Source organism: Gymnodraco acuticeps, unplaced genomic scaffold (genome assembly GCF_902827175.1).
Source record: "Gymnodraco acuticeps unplaced genomic scaffold, fGymAcu1.1, whole genome shotgun sequence".
Lineage (NCBI taxonomy): Eukaryota > Metazoa > Chordata > Actinopteri > Perciformes > Bathydraconidae > Gymnodraco > Gymnodraco acuticeps.
The window spans coordinates 115,618-133,376 of NW_022991953.1; the positions used below are offsets into that span (position 1 = coordinate 115,618).

The 17,759-nt window shown below is 39.8% G+C and overlaps 1 protein-coding gene across 1 annotated transcript; it reads right to left on the bottom strand.

The window, feature by feature from the left end:
• Positions 1 to 1,202: 1,202 nt before the first annotated feature.
• Positions 1,203 to 3,411, bottom strand: LOC117535957 (tumor necrosis factor-like). Its single transcript, XM_034200636.1, has 4 exons — positions 3,209 to 3,411; positions 3,068 to 3,095; positions 2,610 to 2,666; positions 1,203 to 2,028 (listed from the first exon to the last, which is right to left on the bottom strand). Exons 1-4 carry the CDS (start codon positions 3,368 to 3,370, stop codon positions 1,556 to 1,558), a joined length of 720 nt encoding a protein of 239 aa, XP_034056527.1. The 5' UTR covers positions 3,371 to 3,411; the 3' UTR covers positions 1,203 to 1,555.
• Positions 3,412 to 17,759: the final 14,348 nt, after the last annotated feature.

A 17,759-nucleotide genomic window follows, 5' to 3' on the forward strand; every position in this document is an offset into this window, starting at 1 on the left:
TACCCCCTGTAGACCTAACCCTATGGCTTTAAACACTTACCCCCTGTAGACCTAACCCTATGGCTTTAAACACTTACCCCCTGTAGGCGTAACCCTATAACGGAATTCCAGCACAGATTCTTTACCATGAATTGCATTGCAGTGAAAAGGCTAAGATCGTTTTATATCCACCTAAAATACAAATAAATACTATATTTTCAACTTGAGAGTCATCATAGTTAATCAAATCATATTATTTTTGATTAACATGATCACATTGTTTAATTTATTGACAACAGAAGTACATTTATACATACAGAGTTTTGTTGAAAACTGTGAGAGGTCAGATTATATTGAATTAAATATTGGAATCGCCAGCAGGAGACATGGATTAGGATATTTTAGGAAGGTTTTTATTGATTTCTTTAAAGTTTGTTACCATAGTTGGGATTCATTGTTAATGTTTACTACAGCTACAAATCTCAGCTGGTCCGTACTCAGTATATTGATTTACAGTGAAGCTTTTCATCAAGGCAATATCACAACTCAGCTGGACCGGGGAACATGAATGTGTTGCGTTGATGTAAGTGCATAGTTTCAGTCTCTGCTCGAGCTCGGGCCACCATTTCAAAATGGTGAAAATTAAGTTCCATTCACTACCATGTTTAGGAGTGTTGACAAAAATATTGCAGAGACAAATATCTCAAAACTCTGCTTGGAATGATACCACTGGGTTTAAATTGTTTCAAATGTTCATAATCAAACTGATTTTTGTTTTTAGGGAAACAAGTTACAGCCTTGACAGATCAAAGTGTATTGTGGTTCTTTAACCCCGTCAACCCTGCTGCTGCTACTTCCTCCTGACTGTGCACTTAGCAGCTCACTTTGGTTCTGTTTTTTTCAGTTCCACATTCTTAAACAGCAAAACCCAACACTCACAGACAGATGTGTCATTTCAAAAATACTTTTTATTCAAACATTTGTACAGCACCACGGGCACTATGTACTGTATGCAATGCCAATAAATGTTATTGACAAACAGCAGATCAAATCGGTTTCAATAAATAATGCAATAAATCATATATAACATACAGCACGAATACTGTTGTAAATTAACACATAAACAAATAAATAAATACATAAATAGAATAATAAAGATAATAATAATAAATAAATTAATAAATATTGTTATGTTAAATAAATACAGTTAAAATCTTCTTCTGTCAGCTTGTTGTGACACAATAAATATGCAACAGAGCATTGCAGTACAGCAAAAGGTACTGGCACTAAGACAGGTACATAGTACATAACATGACAGCCCCATAGATATCTATGGTGCAACATTACAGCTATTGTGTTTACTGCTACAGTAACACAGCTCGGTTTTCTGACAAAGGACTTGCTAACGGTTTGGAAGTAAAGTATTTTCTAAAAGTCTGTTTAGTGCAGTGTAGACCTTTGCACATTGAACAGTGGACTTGGATTGAGGTGAGGCAGTGGGCTCAGCCTCATAGTGGAGCCCCCATCAAGGCCAGAGTCTAGAGCATACGTTCCCTAGCTGCCCTCAGGCCACACCTCACAATTGAAACATTCCGAAGAAAGTGTCCCCGTTTCCATCCTCCAGATCGGGCAAAGTCTTCTCTTCCGTCAACGTCCTAAGTCGGTCCCCTTTCCTGAGGTTGAACACAGCCCCCACGTTCACAGTGGAGTACCACCGCCCCTCCTCATCCGGATCACTGCTGGGTTTCATTTGGCAGGCGGTGCGGAGAGAGTGCAGGATGGTCTGGTAGGAATCCTCGTCGTCTTTCCCAAAAGTGTCTGACCAGCGCTGCACGATGTGACTCAGGTGGACCAGGGGCTGTGGGAGGCCTTCTTCAGCATCGCTGCTGAGGCAGTTGACGTGGAAAGACGCTTGGCTGTATACGAAGTAGAGGCCATGTCGAGGAATCACAATTTCATTTCTTTTGAGTTTCAGACCTCCTTGAGAGTGGGTCTGGTCACCATCGTCCTTCCATTCAATGGAGTTCATCCTGGAAGAGTTGTGATGTCCTAATGAAGTATGAAGAGATTGTGATGGATACGTCAAAGGTTTGAAATATCTTACAACAAGGACACAGGATCAAAAATAATGCATTAGAAATGTTTCTTTGAGAAAACTCAGGACACTTAATAACCCTTATTTTTATTAATTATATTAAGTCACATGAAAACCTTGTTTTGCTCGTGAGCCCTACTACATACTGTCCGAAAAAACAAGACTGAGAGTTTGTGACTCTGCAGACCGTTTACATGCATAAAAACCTTCATAACACACAAGGGGACGGGTAATAACCGGAAAAGCATGACATGGGACCTTTAAAGAACCTTCCTGAAAAAGGCCATTCAACTTCAAGAAACCCAATAACTTTCCCATATCCCCCAAAAGCTTCTCAAAGTTCTCAAGAACCTTCTGTATAAGTTCTAGAGTTTGATCCAGATGCCCTAGAACTTCCTTTAGTACCACAAATTCTAACCCTCGTGTATCAAAGGCCAATGGTGATACAACTACTTGACTAAGAAAACCAAAAGTAAAAATTCTACACAAAGATGATTATTTTGAAAAGGATTCATATAAATTCAAAAACATTTACCGACTAAATGAATGGCCGCTTTCTCGTTTGGAAGTTGCCTCAATGCATGGCGGAGATCTGGAAAAAGGAAAAGACAGAGGTTTAGAAACGTTTTACTTTCAGAATAAGGGTCTCAACAAGATTCAACTGTCCTTTAGTTTAACCAGCAGCTAAAGAAAAACTATGAGAGCCGCTTATTTCAGTTGTTATGTTAACAATTTTCATGTAAATAATGGAATAAAATACATATAGAATAGATTAAAATATAAACATTAAATATATGCATAACAACATGAAAAAAATATATATCAATAGTATCTAACAAATATACAATAAAAAAAATGCTGAATAAATGTGAGTACTAGATAGTATCACAGACCAATCTACTAGAAAAACAGAAGCATATATTTGCTATCTAGTATGCTGCTATCTATGACATCTTCTAGTATCGAACTTTTGAGAGAATTAAGGGAACTCACCAAAAGTGTTTTCATCTTGTCCTGGGCCCTGGATAGAGAGATAGAGAGACTGTTAGGGAACTGTTGGGTGACGGTGAGTTTCTGTCAGAGACATCCTGCACTTCATTAAATCAGAAGTTAATATAATCCATGTGCACCCACCTTGGACTGCCTGTTGAAGAGCAGCACGGCGGCGGCAGTTGAAGCGAGGCAGAGTGTGAACACCATCAGGGCCGTGGTGAGCTTCGACCACGGCTTCACCGATTGGCTCCTGGATCCTGGTTCTACTGTTGCTTCCAGCATTACTTTGCATTCACCTTCCATTGTTGTAAAGCTATTCAAGTCAAACTGAGCTCTTAGAAACCTTATCGAGAGTGTTCTTGCTTTCTACTGTTGCTCTGGCCCGTTGGCTCCTTTTAAAGGGCTACAGGGAAACTCCAGTGATGTCACAGTTTGTGAGTGGAGATTTCTGAATGAGGAAGAGAGAGCTAGGGAAGATTTAACACACTCCTACACACAAAGCATCAATATGACTGCTTTATCCCATTAGCACAGAAACACTAATACCTGTAGATACCTCTTTCACATCTCAGTGCACACACACTCACGTGTCAACAGATACTCACACACAGACAGGGATACACACATATTAAGCCATGCTCTCAAGTACACTAATTGTCTGGCAGAACACTTGTTATGCCAGACAATTACAAACACTACAGAAAAACATGAACATCATCTACAAAGACTACTGTATTACATTTAAAATGTACACGTACGCCGATCATACCACATCTGATGCAGAGTGTTTACGCATGTTGTGGTGTGCTGGTCATCTCTATGTGGGTCAGATATGGAAACGGTGTTGAGGTGCAGGGTAAAGCCAAAGACACATCATTCTGTTATTCATCAAGATATCTGCGGTTTGTGTCAGAATTGCCAAAAATGGGTCGGAATATTAATAAAGGATATTGCACTAGCAGGATGTACACAACTTTAACTGACGTGTCATTGTGAATATCTAAGTTGCATTGTGTCACTTCCCTTTTGTTTAAATATAGACATGGTTGTAATACAACTTTTAATAGTCATGGGTTCATCAAAAAACAAATACAATGTTAAAGAAGGAACATGTATTACTCTGCCCTTCCCATATCAAGTTTTGGATACATTGGTACATTTTATTGATATTAAAGAACTGTATATAGCTGACAAAAACTGTGATTGCAGAATCTTTTTCCCCCTAAATGCTCACATTGTAGCTATACTGGAGTTGTAGATCTTTAAAATGTCAGATTCTTTCTGAGCACTTTAAAAACGACTTTTCCATTATGCCATAACAAGAGATGTTAGTATTTACAGTACCATGTGTATTCAGGGAACTGACTGGCATGAAGGTCCTTGTGGGACAATACTATGATGATGCTGGAAAAATAGATTTGTTATTATCTGTAATTATCGTCCAGCCAATCACAGTTTGCTTTTTGAGTCTTCGCTCCTTGACCCCATACTATGAGGAGTCTGGCGTTGTATCAAAGGGAGTATACATTTGGTCAGGTTAACCTAAATCCCCTCTTACTCTTCGGCATTAGCCAACTTTTTGTGGTTAATATTAGTATTCTTTCCCCTTCCATATAAATGGAGAGAATATATGTGTGTTTAATATATGTGTGTGTATTTCTTTAAAACAATATTGCTTTATAACTTTTTTTCAACAAATGAACCCTTTCCCCGCAGAGATAGAGATATAGTCCATGTGAAAAAAAGAAATACAGCACACTGTCAAAAATGATATCCCTGACCCTAACCCTAATATAAAAGGAATATATTTATATAAAAAAAATACCTTTTATAAAGCTATAGGCACATTTATTTTGAAGTTGACAGAGGACTTAAGATCACCTGAAAGAATCAGTCAGTAACACCCAATCCCCTCTCAGCTGGAGCGGTCAGATTGAGATAATAACTGCAGGTTAGAAATTGTGGAAGTGTAGGGTTAGGGTCTGTAGAGAGTTAGGGTTAGGATTAGCTCGAGCAAAACTATTAGACCCAGACATCTGCTCCACAATATCCCCTCAGTGTGAAGTTGGATTGACTTCTTAAACCATGCAAATACACCCCCAAAGGTATCGAATCAAGTGTGTATCTCTTTTTGGTTTCAAATGGATCAAAAATGGTAATCTGTTGGCAGAAATTCCAGATTTGGAGCACCGCCAGTAGTCTAATCAGTAGCTCCCTGGCCCTGGGCCTATCTGTCCACATGTTTCATTGAAAGCTGTTTTTTCCAAGCCAGGAGCACTCATGGGAAAGATAATGCCAGAAGAAAATGTGTTTCAATTTCATTCGTCACAGTGTATGAAGATAAAGTTGCGCAAGATAGCAGTATTCGTGTCTTTCGTGAGTGTATGTGCTTGTATCACAAGCTTCATATCGACCATGACCACGGTATGAGACTGATTGAGATCACTGATGGTAGACCAGATAAGACGAAGCTGTGTCATTCTAAATATATCTGAAACTGACTACAGACAGACAGAACTAATGTCTCATAATACCACATTGCATAGGGAAACTCTGATAACTACAGCAAGGTCAATAGGGCACAATTGTACACGTTTATTTTATATTTCAATGTTAGCCTTTGTTTCTAAAAATAAGCTAGACTTTGCAGTTTGTTTAAAACCTCTTTGATCACGTGACTTGTATTTATTGCAAAGTCTCAATTACTGTCAATGTTATTATTACTGACAGGAATAACCCAACAACAAGGGTATGGGGGGGCCACAGCTTAATTCTTGGCCCATGGCCCCCAATTGGGATATATTTTCCAATTATGGAAAGATAAAGTCACCGCGTGATAGAAAGAAACCTGACAGATTAGTCGATTTATGTTGTGTCGTAACGTAGATAAAATGTATCATGAAACATTCTTATAATCAACTATCAATGAGGGCATTCTTAATGCCCTCATTGACTACATGCATTTACTACATGCATAAATGTGTTGGTTCCATCATTTTAAATGAAGTAGCGCAAAGTAACTCCATGCTGGTTATTTCAATACATTTCTGTCACTATATAATTTTACTCCACCACATTTTAGAAACGAACGTTGTACTTTTTCACTCCCATACTGTACGAAACCCTTTTCGAACCCAATCCATCTTGCAGCAACTCACAGTGCGTCCCAATACTGTTGCCTACTTTGATGGCATCATTATCCACAGTGAGACATGGGGACAAGGTGGGGGCCGTGCTCGAGTCCCTGAGGAGGGTGGGACTCACAGCCAACTTGAAGAAGTGTGCAATTGGGCAGAGGGAGGTACAGTATCTGGGGTATCACTTGAGAAAAGAGCAAGTGGGGCTCCAGGTAAAGTAGTAAAGTAATACTCTCTCCAGTGCAGGTTAGCTCTGAGTGTTAGCGATGCTTGCTAATGTAAACAAAGACCATATTACGGCCAAAACACGTCGTGCATTGTTTCTGATACAGCAACGTTTCTGATAGTGCTGTGGGTGTAAAGCCCACATCTCAGTAATGTCGTCATGACCGCAGCAAATCTGGATCAGCTCCGTTGACCTCCCCCGTTTTTAGAGATGTGGGTATGGAGGAAAAGAGAGAGGGTTTTATTTTCTGATACTTTGTGAGTCTCCTGTCACTCCGGTGACACATATTATAAAGGACATAAAAAAGTGCATTTTGCATAAAAGGTAACCTTTTAGAAGGTTAAACAACTGTGGGGAGCCACTACTCTTCACCCTTAATGTTTCTCTCTCTTTTGTTTTGCATACCAATGCCTTGAACAGGCTCCGTGTTTTCCCAGGAATTCAAGGTAGTCAGCCACCCTCTACTGTAAATCATCAGTAAGCTGGCTCAGCGAAAAGTTGCAAAGAGTCACTAGTAATATGTTGGGGGGTCAGCGCCCTGGGTTACTACCTCCTGTGGTGGCCTTTTACCCTCTGGTGGAACCACGCCCTGCTTCATTGCCCCCCCCCGCTGCATAAAGGATGCCAATACCCTGATCACTCATTGGTATCTGAGGGGTGTCAGCTTGGGGCCCATGAGATCCCGTGGGCCCCCAGTGGCTTGTCGAAATGAGAGAGAGAGAGGAGTCCAGACAGCTAATCAGAATCAAGGCATATGTCAGATAATAAAGGCGTGATGTTAACCTGGTTCTGGTCTCAGTGGGCTGGGTCCTCAGCAGGACGTATTTGGCCATGGAACGACCCCCCAGAAGCTGGGGGCTTGTGTTGTGTTCTATTTTTGTTTGACTTTTCGAGTTGAAGCCACAGGCTTTTTGGGGAAATGAAACCTTTACTTTAAACTTTTCTCTTCTCCTTCTGTCATTTCTAACTTGAGTTTCAGCAAGAAGATATATTAGTCTGTTTAACTGTAATCTTATATTTTTCTTTACTCCAATAACTGTATTCTCACCCAACCTGAGGGAAAAGCAGCTTCACATCTAATCGAACAAAGAAATCCTTAGAAATAGCCACTCATACACACTAGCTAGAGTATTTTTCACATTTACTGATGGTAAAATAAAGAAAGGGGAAACTTCTAGCTAGAGAGAATTACTTTTCCAACGAGGGAAGGAAGTGAGAAAGAGAATGTTCCCTCCTCTTTATTTGGTCTACATCCCACTTTCATTTTCATAAACTTAAGTTTTGCATTTTTGTATTTAAAAGAATCCCCACTGTGGCAGAACATCACTCTTGATTCTGTTTCTGTTTCTAAATCTATCACAAGAGACAAATTCCCTTTATCTATAAAAAACGTGATACTCTCCCCAAAGCCACAAAGAAAAACACAGAGTCTTTTTGTAGATTGGCTCATCGCTCAGCTTCCTCTTTACAAGATGAGAGCTCAGATCTCTATATCTCTCGCATATCTGTGTCCTTGGGCAAGACACTTCACCTGAACTTGCTCCTGTGGGTATTGTCCACAGTACCTGACCATATGATATGTGTAATGTGTAATGTGTATTTGTAAAGCGCTTTGAGCATCTGGAAAAGCGCTATAATAAATGTAAGGAATTATTAGGAATTATTATCTTTATTCTTTTGTTCAAATACAACACAGAACGCAACAGCTCAGACATGACATGACAAGTAAGTTGCATAGGTAGGAGTAAGAAATGAATCTTACTACGATCCTCAACCTCTACCATGCTGTACCTGTGGGAGAAAGGCAACGACATACAGAAATTGAAATGACAATAATTATTCAAAATGAATAAAAAATACAGATGAATGTTTAAAACGGTAACAAGTTGACAGGAAAAAATAAGTACATAGAAGCGAAAGGCTGAAGGATGAAACCCTCGCAGTATGGAAGATGACAGTTTGGGTCCAATATAGTCCAAGTAAGTCCATGAGATGTATTTGTTAGGGATATACTCCATTACAGGATTATGCCACAATTTATTTGGTCCAAAACATCAGAACATTTTTCGTAGTGGCAAAAGTCACAACGTTAAATAGCCTCTAGCCTCTAGTTCTTTCACAATACCAGACCAGTAGCACTGTAGCTTCATAAATGACCAGAACCAGTGAATAAGATCGCCAGTGTCAGAGTTTCATTTATTTCAGAGCGGAGCAGCATACATATTCATTTTGTTTTTGAAAGCAGGTGATATATGTGTGCGATGTAGGATTCTAAATGGTTGACAGTTTAATAAGTCATAAAACAATTTAATAAGTTATTAAACTGAAGAAATAATGATTTTCAGGCAGCACCAACTGGAACGACACCGCGCTGCTGGCTGAGAACAGCCTGGAGGATTACTGTATCCCATCTGGCCTGGGCCTTGTGTTCCCACTTCCAGACAGTATTTCCTTGAAGGCATGTGTGTTGCACTCTGTTGAAAACACAAAAAGAGACAGTAGTTGTGTGAAGAAAGAGAGAGCTTCAGAGAAAATGTCAAAACTTGGCTGCTATCACCTCAACAAACGCTGCGTTGACTCGGCATGATTTTCCTGTTGTCGATAACAAAAATGTGAAAAATCAGAATGGGGACCTGCTTTGTGTCCTCATATGAAGATCCAACCCAGTCTCACGGCATTTAGTGTTATAGTCACGAAATTAATTTAATCTATTGATTCGTGTTCACCAACATGATTTTCGCATTTATTTTGTGTCACACATCCATCCATCCATCCATCTTCTTCCGCTTATCCGTGGTCGGGTCGCGGGGGTAGCAGTTCCAGCAGAGAGCCCCAAACTTTCTTTTCCCTGGCGACATCAACCAGCTCTGACTGGGGGATCCCAAGGCGCTCCCAGGCCAGAGAAGAGATATAATCCCTCCACCTGGTCCTAGGTCTACCCCTTGGTCTCTTCCCAGCTGGACGTGCCTGGAACACCTCCCTAGGGAGGCGCCCAGGTGGCATCCTAACTAGGTGCCCGAACCACCTCAACTGGCTCCTTTCGACGCGAAGGAGGAGCGGCTCAACTCCGAGTCCCTCCCTGATGACCGAACTTCTCACCTTATCCCTAAGGGAGACACCAGCCACCCTGCGGAGAAAACCCATCTCGGCCGCTTGTATCCGCGATCTCGTTCTTTCGGTCATGACCCATCCTTCATGACCATAGGTGAGGGTAGGAACGAAAATGGCCCGGTAGACAGAGAGCTTTGCCTTCTGGCTCAGCTCCCTTTTCGTCACAACGGTGCGGTAAAGCGACTGCAGTACCGCTCCCGCTGCTCCGATTCTCCGGCCCATCTCACGCTCCATTGTTCCCTCACTCGAGAACAAGACCCCGAGATACTTGAACTCCTTCACTTGGGGTAAGGACTCATTCCCTACTTGAAGTGGACAGTCCATCGGTTTCCTGCTGAGAACCATGGCCTCAGATTTGGAGGTGCTGACACACAGAACGATTTTAAAAGCAATGTATTTCTATTGGTAGTATGTTTCGTGCCTGCACCACGTCTTTTTGTCCGGTCGGGTCTTGGAAGACCGGAAGCTGTGGGGTTCATATAAACATGTTCTTACACAATATCTTACCCTAAGCTTAACCCTAACCCTTTTATTTAAAATAGTATAATGTCAGAGTTTTTTTGCCGTCCGCGAGGAAAATAAATGGCTCAGAGCCTCAGAATACTGACATCTGTATTTTTTTAAATCTTTCAAATCATTTATATTCAAAATGTCATTTTTACTTTTGAATATTTCAGTACAAAGGATGTATGGAGTAATTTAAGTGATATATGTGTATACACATATAAATCATTAGTCAAAACAGGGCTACATTTGATTGAATTACAAAAGGTATATTTCGCAGATAAACCTAGTAACCCCGCCCCCTTAATAATAAAACGGCTCTTTTGAACGGCTCTCGCAAAGGAACGGAGCCATAAGATCCGGCTCCCTTCAAAGAGCCATAATTCCCATCACTAACAAATAAAGACGGCTCATTTTAATTCTCCCCAAATATATTGAGGCTGAACCTTTCATTTTGGGGGCCCCTTGGTGGCCGCGGGGGCCCCATGCATCTGCATAGTACGCCTATAGGAAAAAACAGCCCTGTTTTCACTCATGGCTTTCCCTTTAGCTTACCTTCTTAAGCTACAGGTAATAACTCAAATCCAGCCTATGGTCAGTCTCACAATGTGTCACATGTGGCCATAATGCCTCAAACACCTGCAGCTTTTCTTACATTCTATAGTAAACAAGCAGTGAATTACTATGCTTGGGGAGAAACTGATTACATGGAATGGGATTACTTTATCAGAATACAAAAAAAAGGTACCTGTACATTACATTAAAAAAAGACGTAAACAGATTACTGATACATTTAAAACAAATTGGGGATTACTAGTAGGATTACAATAACTCGAATAGGGGGAAATACAATACAACGATGTCAACCACAAGAAGGGTGCATGTGTGGAGGAAGGATGTAGGAGGATGATTTTGTGAAGATATCAGAGGTTGTTTGAGGACAGCAGAGGGAAACCCCCATCTTATTCCTTCTTGGTTTTTCAGTTTTTATCCCCTGAATAGTGAGAACAATTTCACCAAATATCACTAAAATGACTGTTATCAGTAATACAAATAGATAATGTCTGTACACTTCAGGACCAGTCGTACTTTGTGTGTGTTATATGTGTGAGTACAGTCTGGGAGTTGAACGTGTGATTGTGTTGCTATGGGTGGCGACCGTTTTGAACTTCACACGAGAAAGATACATGTAAAAAACCCTCCACATTCACACTTACTCATACTCTCAGGAAAACATCTACATTTCCCATTACTCAAAATGCTCTTAATTTAAAATAGCTCCAGAAGTCTGAAGTCAGTTCAAGAAGATCCTAGATGACTGCTGCAAATGTTTTGTAGTATTTATACAAATTATATTTGGTCATGACAACTGATTAGTTAGCCAAAGCAATATATATAGTTCACCATTACTTTATCTTTATTGTTTTTGTGTATTTATTGCAAACAACCAGAATAAATCCTGCATTGATTGTGTTTATCACTTGTTTTGCAGTTTGCCTTTTTAATTTGTATCTCGGAGGAACCACTTCTATCAGTGGCAGAAATTCTCTCTCTTATTTGGTTTTCATTTCAGCCAATTACATTTTCTCTATTTAATATCTATACATCTTCAATGGAGAAGGGAAAAGGTGTGTGGAGGCTGGGCTAGAGGGCTACTTTAAAAATGTATTCCGTTACAATTATTAGTTACCTGTAAAAAGGGTAATCAGAGGGTAATACCTAATCTGACTATCAGAATACACGTAATGTAACCTGATCACTGTATGTTACTTTAAGATTACTTCAATATCAAATGCAATGTAAATGAATAAAAGAGAAAATAAATATCAATAAGATGTTTTTTACTTCTGTGTATTATGTAAGGCAGAACAGAACAATGTGACTTTACAAAGAAGAAACCATTATAAATCCTATTCTGCTTTTTGGGGGTTTTCTCTTCCCTGGAGTGTGTTAGGTTTAGTGCATGTAAATGGTCTGCAAAGGCTAACATCCTGAAATCCTTTCTGGCCTCAAACAGTTTCTCTTCCACACACTTACGTATATATTTATGGGAAAAGCTGCCTTTCACTCAGCAGAGTCCGGCAGCAGCCTGTACACCAACACTGAAACACTTGAGCACATACTACAGGTTAAAAAAGCAGAAATAAAACCTGAGCTGACAGAAAATGCTCCGTTTTAGTTTAACACACACAGTTAAGCTCACACACACTATTTTATGAACATACAGGTTCACCTGCTGAATTAAAAACAGAACAAATGAAGCAAAGACAGTGAAAACCATGAAGCAGATTCAGGCAGTAGAAGTATAGAGATAACATCCTTTAAAACAAACACTATATGATCTGTTTAGTTTGACTAACATTGTAATCCTGCTAGTAATCTCCATTTGTAGAAATGTCACAGTAATCTGACACAATTCTATAACTGTAAGGGAATACAGTTCATTTGTTTTAAATCCTGTTTGCGTATGTGTAAACATGTAATCTATTACTCCCCAAGCCTGTAAACCTTTCTTTTCTTGTTGTTCCTTTAGTATCTGTTGGTATGTTACTTGGTAATTAAAAAGCAAATACAATATGTTTTTACCTTATATTCAGGGCCGTCCCTCCCACAGGCCGATCATGCAGACTGCATGGGGCCTCACCCTGCGGAGGGGGCCTCAACTTGCGGAGGGGGCCTCAACTTGCGGAGGGGGCCTCAAGAGGCGCACCTATGCGCTTATGCGGCGCAATTAGTGTGGCGCTCCACTAGCACCCCCCCTCCCTCGACGCTTGCGAAACAGAGGGCCTCATCACATAACTTTGAGTGGGGCCTCATGTTGGCCAGGGACGGCCCTGCTTATATTTCATATTTTCATGATATCAGATATAACAAATATGGAATAGGCCAGATGAAGGGTAAATCATCATCTGATGTGATTAATGTTGGTTAATGTTTTGTGCGATTAAATGTTACTCACACACTTCTCTGTAAGTGTGTGTTGTTCTTTACACACCTTAAGGGTTATTCTTAGAATTATGGTATACTATATATTTATATTGGCTCATGGCTCTGTGCAGTCCAATTCTTATCCTATTTTATTCTGAATTGTGTATTGACCTGGCTTTGTGCACAAGGCACTGTCATGTTGAAACAGGATGGGTAAAAAAACACTTAATGTTGACACAACTTTAAAAAAATACCATTGTCAAAAATATAATTTGATGCTGTAGCAATAACATTTAATTTCAATTTAGCTAAGAAGATTAGCCAAAACTATGACCTGAGCTGGCCCTGATCAACAGTGTGTCTACCAGTGATGGAATGTAAATAAGCACATTTACATAAGTACTGTCAATTCAGGTACTCAAAATACTACCTTGTACTTTTACTCCACTACATTTTGTATGGATATATTGTATGTTTTGTATTACTTCACAGATTCGGATTATTAATTACAATTTTTTTTAAATATCATTATTTAAAAACTGAAATTGGCTTAACCCTGTCATCATTTAAAAAGCCCTTACATGTATATGTTAGCCATAAAAACACAATCATAAAATATTCTAAAACAATATAATACTTTCAAAAGAGCCATTGTGCATAATGGGTACTTTTACTTTTGATACATTGAGTACATTTAGCTGATAATACTTCTGTACTTTGATTTAGGTGACATTTTGAATTCAGGACTTTTACTTGTAAATATTTAAGTTAAGGATTTGAGTACCTCTTCCACCTCTAGTGTCTACATGTCTTTTTATTTTTCTGTAATGAGGAAAGTCATCTGATCCAAACTGAAGCAGTAAACCTACTGACCTTTTTTCAAACGGAAGTAAGAATACAAACCATTAGAGAAGTTAGCACATGTGAGATAATGTGATGTGAAGGAAACACCAGAGTTATGCAACAGTTATGGAGAATGAGGCAACGCAGGATTCCCTCACAACTTTCTACCTGCCCGGGCGAAGCTGGTGGAGGCTCCGGATGGAGGGATGGAGGGGGGGGAAGTGGAGCTTTGTAGACGAGGTTGCAACCAGGTAAAGAACCTACGTGAAACCTGTGGTGTTGTGGTTTCCTGACTCACTTCTAAAGTAAACCAACGAGCTCTGCGTATGCAGAATATGTGTTCCTGTTTGTAAGTTGCAACACACAAGCATTTTCCACCTTCACAGAGGAGGGGTTCATTAAATAACAGTTCGACCCATATTCATAAACTCACTAGATTATTGTATTAAGAAGATTAAGATGGAATGCTACCTCAAAGTCAAAGTCAACTTTATTGTCAATTCCTCTCGTTGTGTAATACAGACAGATCGAAATTCTGTTTCTCATCATCCCACAGAATCAATATATATATATATATATATATATACTATATATATTTACTATATAAAAAGTACTTAAAGGTGGGGTGGGCAGTGGCGACTGGTCATTAGGGGCAGGTGCACAGCCCCACCTAGTGTCAGCAGAAAATATTAAAAATAATGATTACAAAAAAATGCTAATTAAATATATTAAAATTAGGGCTGTCAGTCGATTAAAATATTTAATCGCGATTAATCGCATGATGTTCCATAGCTAATCGCGATTAATGGCAAATTAATCTCACATTTTGTATCTGTTCTAAATGTAACTTAGAGGAATATTTTTCAAGTTTGTAATACTCTTATCGACATATGAGTGGACAAATATGCTTTATGCTAATGTTTATTATCATTTGAACAATGACAAATATTCTCATGAATATTAAACACAACAACCTCTGAACATTACAAATATTCGCCTCAATTCAACCTGGAACCTCTCTCATACAATAATACAATACAAATGGTGTATGTGTGTGTGTGTGTGTGTGTGTGTGTGTGTGTGTGTGTGTGGGTGTGTGTGTGTGTGTGTGTGTGTGTGTGGTGTGTGTGTGTGTGTGTGTGTGTGTGTGTGTGTGTGTGTGGTGTGTGTGTGTGGTGTGTGTGTGTGTGTGTGTGTGTGTGTGTGTGTGTGTGTGTGTGTGTGTGTGTGTGTGTGTGTGTGTGTGTGTGTGTGTGTGTGTGTGAGATGGATCGTTGGAGCTATGTGCAACTCAAGGCATATGCTCGAACGGGAGCTGCCTGGACGCTGCAATCATGTTGCGCACTATCCGTGCTGAGTGTGCTGACTTTTCGTACAATGTCCCACTGTTTGGCTGCCTGCATAAAGTCAAGTGCTCGGCGCAGTTGTCGGCGAAATGTCGCTCCTCTGTTTTCATTTAAACAGCTCCTTATATCCGTTAGCGCAGCTAGCTAGCACCAGATGCTAACAACAACAATACACGTAAAGTCTCTCTCTCGCTCGCTCGGGCCACACATACACACACCCTCCCGGTCCTCCCAACAGCCGGTGAGCATGGAAGTGTGGTCTCCCACAAGCGGGCGGCAGGAGCGGGCTGTCAGCATCAGCTTGTAGATGGTATTTTAAACTCGATGCGCTCTGAAACTACGGGGTGCCCGAGGACTACCCCACTTTTAAAGTATCAAAATTACTTTCCTCTAAAACCTAGAGTTACTCCAGTTACTATACTTGTACTAAAAACTAAACTCATTGTCCTAGACCTTTATAAGTTTCATTATTTTTTAACACTGGATGAATATTAATTGAATAGTCAATATTTGTTAAGCCACTTGATGCTCCAATACGCTCTCAGGTAACAGGATCAAAACCACACTTTTAGGAAAATGATGAGGTCAAACCCCCTCAACACAATTTATTATGTATTAAATAAACTCAAGTTATTTAATAAGTTTTTAAATGAACAGCTCACAGTTTCTAAAAATGAGGTCATGAGACCAGAATATGTGGGTCACAAAAACAAAACTACGTTCTAACAGAAGCGTAAAATCCCTTTGAAGTAGAGGAGTGTGTGGATGGTTAATACCTCTGAGTTTGACATACATTACACATCAATTTGACCCATTATTACTCTCGACTACAGCTTTGACTTTATATCCCTGAAAACTAAAGCTACATCAAGAAAAAGAACAAAGGCTGAGCTTGTTGGAACACATTATACACCCATTACGGTGTATCAGTGGCGAGCCGTGACTTTTATATCTAGGCCCTCTGACCCCCCCCCCCCCCCTTCCCTCGAGAAAAAAAAGAAGAGATATTATGTCACAGCATATGCTTCAGCGGAATATCAAAACCGCGGCCCGGGGTGCAAAACGCATCAATGACAGCGACCCTCTACCACAAAAAACAACATTATTTAAACACCTATCATGACGGGGCACCCACAGCCAAGTAACAATTACAAATGAATTCAGTCGGCACGGCGGCCCACATTGAAAATAACTTAGGCCTACCTTTGATGATCAAATCACTTAAACACAAAGTCCATCCTCCTCTCCTTTTGGATGAAGCACTTGCAGGTCATTCAGCTGATCCTTTGCCACTCCAGTTTATCATTGTAACTCAATCTTGAAAATGACTCGGTTAATAATTTCGCAACGATGTCATCACTATCACTGAAGTGAGCCATCATGAACGAACTTATGCTAATTATAAATCTATCGATCATAAATCTATCGATCATAAATCTATCGATTAGATTTATGATTCGAAAATAATAAAAGTAGGGAAGACATGTGGATATTATCCGACTGAACAAAACGTGCATTTATCTAACAGGTTCGTTTTCCACAGACCTTATTTCCAGCTATTTTCTAAAATCCTATGGAGAAATCCCATTGCTTTCTGTCGAGGGAATCCGAGCGAAGCTTACTTCCGGGTTTTAGGACGCGTCACTGCACCACTTGCATAGACCTCACAGCGGGCGGAACTTGTCATAAAGTCCGCGAAAATAATGCCCGCCCATTTAGAGGGAAGATATGATTGGTCAATTGTACTGTCATTTGACATTACTCTCTCGTTGAGTTACCAGCGCCATATAGATAGAATGATGTCTATATGGCGCTGTGAGTTACTATAGCTGGCCCTCTGTGAATGTAGAGAGGGACCAACAAGCCCTCCCGTCTTCACATAACTCGCAGAGACGGCATTTAACCCTTCACATTCCAACAGAAACTGAACAGGCAGATTCGAAGGATTTATTTCTTTGGAAATATTATTTTAAATACAATTAAATCCGTTATTTTGGTAAAACTAATGAAAAATGTAACAACAAAAAAATATTTAAAAAAATATTATATATCTTAGAATATCACAGAAGGCCTAGAGGGCCCTGACGGCTCGCCACTGCGGTGTATATGTTTGAGCTGCAGTGACAATGTAAAAAGCCAATTCCTGCTCCTCGCAACTCACATAGAGCATCATTTAGTCCCGCTTCAAATTTCAAGTCACCAATGCCAAAGTAAATGCACAAATAATCAAATTATAGACATGGTAATCAAATGTGATATACTTCATACTTCCATACATGATGTATTGTGTGGAAGTTTGGGGGAACACATATAAAACAAATACACATCCTACTGTATCTTCATCCTGCAAAAAAGGGCCATACGAATTATACATAAAACTACGTACACAGAACCAACAAATAAATCAAACTAAAAACACTAAAACTACAAGACCTGGTTGACTATAAAACTATTCAAATGATGTTCAAAGACGCAAATCAACAATTACCTCATAATATCCAGGGACTTTTCACACGGAGAGAAAGCATGCACATGTTGAGAGGAAACTGCATTTTCAAAAAACCACCCGTACGAACAAATGTCAAACTTCATTGCAT